At 36.2% G+C, this 12135-nt stretch overlaps 1 protein-coding gene across 1 annotated transcript; it reads left to right on the plus strand.

Annotated features, from left to right (window-relative positions):
- Positions 1-1839: 1839 nt before the first annotated feature.
- Positions 1840-2775, plus strand: LOC110289838 (olfactory receptor 5W2-like). The gene has a single exon (XM_021156236.1). It carries the CDS (start codon positions 1843-1845, stop codon positions 2773-2775), a length of 933 nt encoding a protein of 310 aa, XP_021011895.1. The 5' UTR covers positions 1840-1842.
- Positions 2776-12135: the final 9360 nt, after the last annotated feature.

Genomic DNA, 12135 nt, shown 5'->3' on the forward strand with positions numbered 1-12135 from the left:
ATGCCCTCCTCTATGGTGTCTGAAGACAGCTACAGTGAGCAGGCCTAGAGCCAGAGCTAGAGAGTTGGCTCAGTGGTTGAGAACACTTACTGATCTTCGGGAGTTACTAAGTTCAAATCCCAGCAACCACACAGTGGCTCACAGCCTTCTGTAATGAGATCGAATGCTCTCTTCTGGAATGTCTACAAACAGCTACCGTATACTTACATATAGTAAATAAATAAAAATCTTTAAAAAATAAAAATAAATAAATAAATAATGACCAGAGTTGAGGGGTTTGTTGCAGAAAGCAAAGAAATGAGATAGAAAACAAAGAAAATAGCCATTATTAGAAGAGAATATATTTCAGTTTTGTTATTGGATGTTTGGTTTTACTAAATGCAGTACATCTTGTGAAAAAAGTTCTGTGTGGCATCTGATGTGCATCCATTTATTAACAAGGACACAGAATTAAAAGTTAAGTCTTGATCAAAGCTCTGGCTGTATTCCTCAGAGAAATAGGTGAGATGGGAATCTAATTAATCCTGCTTACATACAGACCAGTGAGCATACACTAACATATTTAAAAACCAAGAGCATGACAGAAAAAGAGTGTGATGTGCATATTTTCCAGGTACTGGAGATAAGGGCAGAATAAATAATTGAGGTAAGTTTCTCAACCTCTACATTTAAACAATACAGAAAAATATTTCTTACTTTCTTTTTTAACCAAGTAATCATGTTCTGTGAAATCAAATTATGGGGAATATGCCAAAGAACAATAATATAACTTGATGTAAGTTACATACAGACTAAAATATAATGGCTATTGGATCTTCTTGCTATATTTGTATGAATTTAACTACCTTCATTTGACACTTATGTAATTTTATAAAGGATTTTATGATTCATTTAGTAATCACAGTTTATTTGTAAAACACCTCTGTAAATGATATGAAAAGAAATATGAAGTGATTTTTCCTCAATTTTTGGTCAAATACTAACAAAATAAAAACATTACAAATCAAGAGCTGTGTAAGTTCCATTAGAACCATAAGCCATAGGACTTATAATAGACAAATCAAATTAATTTATCAATGTACATGAACAAGCAATCTCTGGCATATACCTATAAAAGCAAAGATTAACACAAGAAACAGAAGATGTATATTGAGAAGCCCCTAATATTTACAGATATCATCAGGTTATTGTATTAATAAACCAATGACACAGAGGTATTGTGTAACAATATTTTTTACATTGACTTGATAATCTTACTTTATGTGAACTTAGAGTTTGGAATCTGCTAATTCCTACCTTCAGATCATAAAAGCAATGAGTGCTAACAAGTGACTAATAATTTAGTGAAATAATGAACTGTAGCACAACCATAACATAGCAATTTCCATGAATTTATTTGTATTTGATATGATCATGAGAGGTTAAACTATGACTATTTATTAATGTTGTATGTATAATCCTTTTGATCAATTTTAGGAAAATTTTTTATATAAATTTTTGAACTTCATATACACTTTTTTTGTTTCTCTCATGGGAATTGTGATCTTATAACTAATGGTAAGCTTCTCAATTCCACCACCTTATGATGAGCACAAAAAAATCTATATTAGGAATTATTAGTTAAGTTGAAAAAATTATCAACTGTACATTTTAAATATTTGCAAGAATTTTTAATGATCATGTCATTTGAAGAGTAATTTGTATTGAGAATATCTTATAAATATACAAAATGAAATTAGATTCTGAATACTGACTACAATTTTCTGGGTTAGATAGATTAAACTCAAGTCTATCTATTGTATTAATGCTTTCTGCATCTATTCAGGTAAAGAACAAAGAAGAATGGATGAAGGAAACTGCTCTTCAAACACTGAATTTGTTTTACTGGGAATCACTAATGACCCTAGTATGAAAGTGGATCTATTCATTGTATTTCTTCTTATCTATCTCATTATTCTTGTGGCAAATATTGGAATGATTGTTTTGATTAAACTGGAGCCCCAGCTTCACACACCAATGTACTTCTTCCTCAGCCATCTCTCTTTCTCAGACCTCTGCTATTCCACTGCAGTTGGACCAAAGATGCTGGTTGACCTAATGGTCAAGCAGAAAAACATTCCTTTTGTTGGCTGTGCATTGCAATTTTTTTTCACCTGTATCTTTGTAGATGCTGAGTGCATGCTGCTGGCAGTGATGGCCTTTGATCGGTACAAGGCCATCAGCAATCCTCTGATGTATGTAGTAGACATGTCCAGTAAATTTTGCTATCAGCTACTAGCTGGAGTTTACCTAGTAGGAATGATAGATACGGTGATACACACTATAATGACCTTTGGATTATGTTTCTGTGGATCTAATGAGATTAATCATTTTTTCTGTGACATCCCTCCTATCCTGCTACTATCTTGCTCAGATACACAGATCAATGAGTTAATCACATTTGTTATTTTTGGGTTCATTGAACTGAGCACCATCTCAGGAGTCCTGGTCTCCTATTGTTACATCATCTCATCAGTCTTAAAAATTCACTCCACTAATGGGAGGTTCAAAGCTTTCTCCACCTGTGCCTCTCACTTAACTGCAGTTGCCATTTTCCAGGGAACACTACTCTTCATGTATTTTCGTCCTGCTTCTGCTTACTCTCTGGATCAGGATAAAATCACCTCACTTTTTTATACACTGGTGATCCCCATGCTCAACCCTCTGATTTACAGCTTGAGGAACAAGGATGTACAAGAGGCCCTGCAGAAACTGAAAAGCAAAATATTCTTTTAAATAAAGTTGCATGCACTAAAAAGTATAAATGTATGCATACAAGCAAGCCCTCATTATTTTATTTCATCTGCATATTATGACATAAAACCACCACAATTCTAATACACTCCAAAGTCAGAACATACCTGTTTTCTGATTCTTAATGTTTTTTACAGTTTTTTGTTTGTTTGTTTGTTTGTTTGTTCTGCTTTGTTTTGTTTTGGTTTTTGATTTCAGAGTGCATGGCACTTTATCTTTGGAAAAATTCCAAAATTATAAATAGTTCTAAAATGTTTTCTTTAAATTATTGAATATATTTAATTTGAATCTTCGACAGGTTCAGCTTTCTTGTATTTTATCTTTAAATGATTTGTGCAAATGGGTTCCTCAGTTTAGTAGAAATTATATCTTTGTTAAACATGTTTTAAATAAAGTAAATTATTCGTAATAAAAAAGCAGGTTAGTGTAAGCACTAGCAAAGTGCTCAAGTCTAGACCATAATAAAGGTAAGCTCTTCTGAAATGCAGACCTTTAGTTTTTGGCCTAAAGAAGTACAGACACAACTGTGAGAAGAAGAAAATACTTTAGATGCTAGAAGTGAACATTTGTCCATCCTGAGGCAGGAAAATGAGACTTCATGAAAAGTAAGCTTCAGATGCAATATGCTAGGAGCAAATGGTACTGTTTCCTATTCCTCAGGTTATTGGAGATGTTGATCATGTTGACTGTACTTTGAGCAATCCACTCCCATGAACACCTCATGTCACTCTTATGTCACCTCCTACTTATTCCTATTTGATAATTTGAACTACTTCATCTTTGAAATGTCCATCCAGATATTAGATGAAATTTTAATAAAAGTACTTACTGCATATTCTTGTTATTTTCCTATTCATTTATTTTTATTCTATAATATTGATGATTTTGGAGGTTTTGCATGTGGGACAAATAATAGAGTAATAACGTTGAGAAGATAGGATCTCCAGTTTATCATCACAAACAAAACAGGTGAAGTAACTGTAATGATTCAATGTTTATATGTTGTCTTCATGACTTATGCAGGTTTTTATATCAGTTAAATATGAAAGAATAGAAAAGGTAAGGAAGTGGCCCTGTGAGGTCTCAGCCATATCTTAACTCAGTCACATCCCTTCAACTGTTTTCTTACCACTTCTAAGCCAGCATTAATTGTTCAGCCTGTGATTCATAAATAAAACTCCCTTAAAGATATCATTCTCTTTACTATTTGTCCCTGACACAATGTTGATGAAAAATAAATATATATTTTTAGAACTTCAGGTCATATAATAATTGTATAATATCTTACTTGGTATCAAGTTATAGATTGCTTTCCGTGATTTGTATAGTTGAGATATTTATGGTTCTATGAAAGAAAATACTGTTGATATGGATGCCGAGGTATCAAACAAACAATGTAACTTTTCACATTATTTACATAGGAAGGAAAAAACACTCATCTCATTACTTAAGAGATTTTTAACTACTCAATTTTTCTCTGCTCAACTTTATTAAGTTAAAACAATGAGGGAATTATTTAACACCATGGAAATAAGACCAAAGTTGAAAGATCAGAAAAATAAATCCATGACACAGTATATTATTGATTAAAACTTTATCTGCAACTACATCTCTCATGTTAGGTTTCTTATAACTGCAATTATATGATATCTTTTGTGAAATATTCTAGAATGGAATTAAATCTCAAACAGCCTTCTCCTTTTGAGGGATTCTGTGAAGATTATCAGAATCATGATAGAAACAGTCGATGGGAAAGAATGCTTCCAGAAAATAACGTTCAAATCTCCACTTGTGTCCTCTGTAGTAAATGTATCTAAGTCTTTCTTTTAAAAACACAATTAAAAAAAAGGAAGAAGAAGAAGCACTCAAAAAACAATAACAAGCAAACAAACAAAACCTCTACTAAAACAAAGAGTGAAAATATGCATGGAGTCTGTTTTGTGTCACCTAACTACTCCTGAGCACACAGCCTCCCCTGAAATGTGGTTAACATACCCTTTAGAGAGACCTAATTTTCCCTTTCCCAGCAACCATCAATTGTAAATAAATTTTTAGTTATGGTTAAGAATTTGTGTGTACTTCTGTTCTTTGCTGGATTTTTTTTCTGGTTTAAGCCAGCAGATGTCTCATGTTGTCAGTTTTTCCATCAGTTCATATGTGTATCAACTCTGTTGAATGTTGAAAACCCTTTTTCCTAATGTCATTTGTGATGCCACACACACTTAATGAGATAGAAACCATACTTGACACTGCTAAAGAGATCAAGAGTCTTAGACAAGATACGTCATTAGCCCTTGGGGAAAACTACTATATCATTTTGCCATAGAATGTAGCAAATATAAACAAACAAACAAAAGTCCAAGTATATAATTCTATACCCATAGATCAGTGTATTAATCAACCATGATCAGAAAAGTTTCTTCTTGTAGTAGATAATAATTAACATTCAACCCACAACTGAATAATGTACACAGAAGGATAGACTTTGGAGAAATCAGTACTAAATGAAATGTCTTTATTAAACCAGTGCCCTAGGACTCATGGGTGTATGTGAAAAGAAAGGAAGAAATATTGAAAAGAATTACTCTTATTTTTAAGTATGTACTTATGTGGTTTTCTAAGTGGAAGTGTGTGTGTGTGTGTGTGTGTGTGTGTGTGTGTGTGTACTTCTTGAGTCCAGAAGAAGTCTCAGACACTGTGCATCTGGAGTTATAGGCAGTTGTGAGCTGTCTGAATTGAGTTCTGGGAAGTGGACTCCAATCCAGTACAAAGCAGTATGTACTTTTAACCACCAAAGAAACTCTCCATATTATGTTTTCATTAAGCTTTCTTAAAATGATGAGCAGTATCAGAGCAAGAAACAAGTTAAAATAACCCTACATTCCAAATTCAACTATTGATAATTTACTATCATTCTGTATTGATAAAGATGTAACCATTGTGTGGGGAGATGGGACAATCATTCAATAGAACCCACTGCTCTTTTGGGAAAAAAAAAAAGCCCAGGGTGGTGGTGTATGACCCATATTTTTAATACGAACACTGGAAAGGCAGAGACACATCAAAATTTCATTATTAAGTTGAATCTGTAGCCATTTCAAGAGGCTCTCCAAAAGACCATTATTTAAATAATAGTACAGATTCATACCTTGTACAGTACACATTCGACCTATGATTAAAAAGTAATAAAGCAGACAACGGTCCTAGAAGAAATCACAAAGCACATCTCCTTTATTCCTAAAAATCAGATAATTTGCTTGGAGTATAAAAATTAAAGAACTTGTTTTTCTGTGGGATGAGTATGATGATTTTTCCCAAGGTAATGGTAGAATCATTAATCTGTTCCAACACTAATATTTGAAAATTTTCAAACATTATTATTGTAAGTGCCAATGACCTGACCATGTCCAATGAAGGACTGAAAACTCCCTTAGAAGAAAGACAACAAGAGCAGAGTGATGCTGCATAACAGCATGAAATCCTCTGGACATGTAGTTGTAGGGGCTCTACTCTCTCAGGTATACCTATTGTTATTGTGCTAACTGGTAGACCTCATTCCTTGATTTCTAAAGCCATTTTCTATTTCTCTTGCATGGGTCACAATGGTTAGAGTTAAGAGTTGTCTTTTTAAGAAACTCATTTGATAGTTGGGTTAATTTGTTAACATTTTCTTCAACCAAACCAGATTTATTGATGTAAGAGCTCCATTCTTCCCTGAGAAACCAGCAGGTATGTCATTTTTCTGCTGTTGGCATATCTAAGGATCAGTGTTACGTAAAGAGACCTGGGCTAAGCAAGTGAAAAAATTTAATGAAGAGGGAAAAGTCATAGAGCTGGATGAGCTGAATCTTGGTTTCAAAATCTTGGGCAATGAGAACCAAGGTTTGAAGGGTGCCCTACACCACCACCATGCCCATCAAGGTGTTGGATTAAGCTGTGGTCTACCATAATAGACAGAAAGGCAGCCCTAGGGCACCCATTCTTGGGAAAACCCAATAGAACTTGGTCAGTCATATGGGCTTAGTTGCAAGGTGACTATCACACAAAGAGGAGCCTGGACATTTTTGGAGCTATGCAGACAGAGAGACTCTCACTACACTAGAAGAAACTCTTCTGGGGATGTTTTATGGGACCTGAAATCAAAACATTTTGCGATCAATAGTAATGCTGTGTGGTAGGAGAAAGGTAACGAAAATAACAAGTTTTCTGGATAGACGTAGATAAGTTGACTCATCTTGATCTCAAAGGAGGATCAGCATGGTCAAGAATAGAGAGGGATTTGGCCCTAAGTGAAGAGAAGTGATAGTAGCACTGGCATTGTAAAGCAGCACATAGAAAACTTTAGAAGGGGTAGTGAGACAAATTGGAGAAGTTGAGGGTTTTTGGATCATCTGGACCCATGTATGGAGCAAATTAGGGGAGTGGAATCATCTGGTGGTACAAGGTGAGATTTGATATAGTTTCCTTGTGTTAAGTATTTGTGCTTGCAGCACCTGTTCAAGCTGGTAAATGTCTCAGGACCCTTGAACAACTAGTGGAATCATGGGGACAAGCTGGCAGTGGATATCAATTGTGCCTACAGGTGTACAGGTGTAGACCAAACTCTATAAAGCTTATACTGAACCCCTGTGTCATACCTCTTATTCCATAGATTATGGTGTATATTAAGGGGTTTTCTTGATTTTCTTTGGTGGCCCAAAGGACCTGATACCCAATAGAATGATTGATGCCTGGAGTCATACTATGGACAGAGGAATTCTACAAAGATAGTAGGGACCTTCATTATATTCAGGGTAGGTAAGACAGACTCTGAAAATTTGACCAAAGTTCAACAGGTACAATACTGGGGGCTTTGGAAATAGAACAGGCCTGGATAGAAATTGCTACTAGGGCACTATCAGACATTGGAAGGGAGTAGAATCCTTTAGACCCATAAAGGCTTCTTTTACATGGAACTTCCATATGCATTGGAAATTTTGTGGTTGGAGGAGAAATAGAAATGAAAATATAAGGATCATCTTGTTGGGAGTAGGGGGTAGGATGGAATGGCTACCCTAAGGAAGCAAGGCCTTATGTGAGAAGATGAGAATGTGGGTTGGGTCAAAGGGATGGTGTGGGAACAGGGTAAAATAAAGGATGTGAGATGGAATAGTGGACCCTAAATGGTGTTTCTCTGAGTCTAGTTGCTGTTGTAGAAGTGAACACCATGATATGAAGACCCTGCCAGTTACACTTTAAGGTAGCTTGGATGGAGCAAAGAGAATGCTATCTACAAGTTGTAGAGGGCAAGCACCACAAACTGGCCTGAGTTGAAGGCAGTTGAATTGTTACCAGATGAGTGATTGAATAGTTCATAAGAGAGGAGATAAGTTTGTCAGGTAAGAGGAGGCAAGACAAGAGTGAAAGAAGTTTCCCAAACTTTAGTTCAAAAGCATAAAGAGGAAATGTCACTTTATTTCCTTAGAAGATATGATGAGATGAGAGAAATATCCAAGCTGTGAGAATACACAGCATGGACTGAGGTCAGAGTGTTTTCCTCTCTGTTATAACTGTGTCTAGGCTTAGGCCTGGAAGCTTCTAGCCTTCATACAATCTAATCTTCCAAGCTGATTCAATCTCGTTTGTTTATTTGTTTGTTTATTTTTCTCACCTTCAAAATGAATTGCTTTGCATGGCTTCATACTGTTAGGGTCTAAGAATCAACAAAGAATGATGCCCCAGACTCAAATAATATGCAAAAGCAAAGAACTTTTATTCAGCTGAATTTCCTGCTTGCGAGGGTCTCCCAATTCAGCAATAGAGACACCTGGTAGACCTACAGGCCCAGCTTTTATTGTTTAGGAAGGGTTATATGATTTTCACCTAGATTGTTAGCTCTATCTCTTGAAGTCTGACTGATTCTATAATTTATTAAGCTCTGGAGACTTCCCAGGGAGTTGCTTACTCATTCTAATTGCCTATTCTTAAATCAGGCCAGGTGACAAGGTATTTTCAGTTTGGCTACCTGTGGCTGACCAAAGGTTCCTAGATCCAGGTTCTCATTTCCAGGAAACAGAAAGTTATTCCTAGTCTACCTAGGCCTAGTAAAGTCTCCAAAGGAAAACTGGCAGTTTTCTATTAGTTTATCAGACTTCCCTTGATCAATGTTAAAATTCGTCTGCTAGAGACATCATGTAGTTTAGGGGGCATAGTTTAGAAGTGAAAGAGTACTAACATATTAGGTCGGTTGAATCTATGTGTGGTCAGAGACAAACTTTACTTGAGTTTTCTTTAGGTGATCTATTAGTGTGCTCTACTTTTCTAAAAGCTTGGGGCTGGTAAGGGTAGTGGACCTATCATGTTTTCTCTAAGACTCAGGTAAGACCTTAGGTAATTTAGAAGTGAGTTCAGAGTTATTATCAGATTGGGAAAAGTTGAGGATTCTCAATTGAGAGATAACATTAGTTATTAAAAGAATGTTGCAAGTTTTGTCCTCTTGTTGGTTGTAGGGAATGCTTCAGCACATCTAGAAAAGGCACTATTGCAAACCAGAAAATATTTGAAGCATTTGAAAGTGATCACATATAGAAAATTTACTTCCAGTTGCATCTGATTAAACACACACACACACACACACACACACACACACACACACACACACACATCAGGCTTGGTGGGTTGGTATTACAGGGGAGAGATTGGCTTGGTGTGTTGGCATATTTTTCAAGTGCAATTCAGTTCCTTTAAAAAAAGATTTTGTCTTCTGAAAAGAGAAAGAAAGAGAGACAGAGAGACAGAGAGAGACAATGACAGAGAGAGAGAGAGAGAGAGAGAGAGAGAGAGAGAGAGAGAGAGAGAGAGAGAGAGAGAGAGAGAGAATTACATAGGTTTAGAGAAAAGGGTGGGGGATATGTCCTTAGTATTAAAAAGCTGGTTAGGTATTAGAAAATATCTTGCTTTGAGAGGTGTTTACCATCCTGAAGACTGTTATTGTTGGGATCTTTAAACAGGGATGCTTTAAGTTTAGAAGTAGACTAAGTTTAGTAGGTAGTAAATGGGAAAAGGCAGCAAAGTAAAATTGCTGTGCTGGCCATATCATTTCGCATGGTGACATGGACAGCATGCACCTGGAATGGACTCTTTTGAAAATTAACAGGTGGCCTGAAGCAGGTTAAAATGTGAGAGGGCTTGTGTTTCCTTTTGTCTGGAGAAATCCCTGTTTACTCAACATGACTGAGTGTGATAGAGAATATGGAAGGCATATTAGGAGTCTCTGTACACTGATAGTGAGGAACCCTTAGAGAGGTGAAAATCTCAAGAAGATAGTCAATTCTGCTGGTTGACTAGTGGGGGTAAGGCAAGGAGACTTCTTTGATGATGGAAGCATAAGATACAAAGGCATAACCTATGACTTGAGGCCTTTCAAAGGAAAGAACTGTCATCTCTGTAGAACATGAGGTCGAAGTAGGTAATGGATGTTATTGAATGTGTGCAGGGTGAGGCATAAAGAAACCTATGGTTTCAGTACATGAATAAAGGTGGTTGGGTACAGCCATGGAATTAGAAGAAGTGTTGAGTGGTGGACTAATTTGAAAGGAGATGGGGGTGTTTTCAATGAGAGACTTTGCAGAGACAGAGAACAGGGGTAGGCAGGGAATATAGTCCTTTATAAATGAGCATTTATGAAAATATTTGCAGGGAATATACAATGAGTACATTTCCTGAGATTATATTATTAGATTTACAGATGAGCAGAGAAGCTGCAGCAAGAGCTCACAGTGGCATAAGTGGGCATCATTGGGCACCATTGGGTGGTGGTATCCATAATCAGAGAGAGAGTGGTAATGGGCAAGAAGGAGGGGACAAAGAAGTGACCCAAATCTCTGAGGACAAAGCTCCATTGTCCTGTCACATATAAGGAGAGGTATTTAAGGAATTTGGGGAGGCATAGAGCAGTAACTGAGGGGAGATTATATTTGAGTCTGAAAAAAAAAATGATTTCAGTACAGGAGAGGTGGTTCATGGGGGAAGTGAAAGGCTGCCTCATAAAAAGAGTCCCAGAATACTGGGATCTAGAACAGAAGAAAGTAAATCGTGCCTAAGAAGGAGAAGAGTTCAGTTTGTAGGGGTGGTGAATGGATAAGAGATTGAGAAAGGCAATCCAAGAAGAAGGATTTGTGACTGGGACTTAAGGGAAAGCAGAGAGAGTTGTCCTGGAGGAAGGATTGTTGGACTTTGGAGAGAAAAACCCTATATTCTAGGGAAAGTAGCAATTTAAGGTCAGTTTGATTTACAAAGTATGTTTCATCAAAACTGGCTTACTTAGTAAGGAAGGCCCTATATCCAAAAATCAAAGATACAAAAATTTTAAATTGAAATGACAAAAAGTTTTTAAAATGTTACAATAGTTTATTCTCTCCGAAATTAAAATATCACACAGTCTCACATCATATTTTTTATTTAAGTTTTATTGCATTATGATGAGAAAAGATACATAATTTCAATTTATTTGAATTAGTTAACATTTAAAAACATATTTTGAGTAAATAGATTTACATCACATTCTTGTTATCATTTTTTCCAATTTTTATTAGGAATTTAGCTCATTTACATTTCCAATGCTATACCACAAGTCCCCCATACCCACCCCACCCACTCCCCCTTTTTGCCCTCACATTCCCCTGTACTGGGACATATAAAGTTGGCAAGTCCAATGGGCCTCTCTTTCAAGTGATGGCCTATTAGGCCATCTTTTGATTAAGGATGTTGAATATTTTTTCAGGTACTTCTCTGCCATTCGGTATTCCTCGGGTGAGAATTCTTTGTTCAGTTCTGAGCCCCATTTTTTAATGGGGTTATTTGATTTTATGGAGTCCACCTTCTTGAGTTCTTTATATATATTAGATATTAGTCTCTTATCCGATTTGGGATAAGTAAAGATCCTTTCCCAATCTGTTGGTGGTCTTTTTGTCTTATTGGCTGTGTCTTTTGCCTTGTAGAAGCTTTGCAATTTTATGAGGTCCCCATGTTAGTCTGGTGTATGGATCCACGTGCTCTCTTTTGGTATTATTTTATTATAAGTGCCCTTTAAGATAGAATTCTGACATAGCTAAGCCTTTTCCAGTGTTCCAATGTCCTAGAAAGTCGTTGAGCTGACCATGGTCTTGGAATTCAGCAAGAATATTGCCTATTCAGTGACATTCAGAATTGCCTCTGGTATTACACTATCACTTAGAATAAAAGCCAAGTTGCTCCCATATACAGGAATTTACAATGGTTTAGAAAGTAGATCAGGCTGTGGTTTTAGAGTATTGCATTATTCATGAGATGGTTAGCTAGAATGGAACTCCCTAATTAGAACCA

Source organism: Mus caroli, unplaced genomic scaffold, assembly GCF_978045245.1.
Source record: "Mus caroli unplaced genomic scaffold, Mus_caroli_1 scaffold_2, whole genome shotgun sequence".
Classification (NCBI taxonomy): domain Eukaryota; kingdom Metazoa; phylum Chordata; class Mammalia; order Rodentia; family Muridae; genus Mus; species Mus caroli.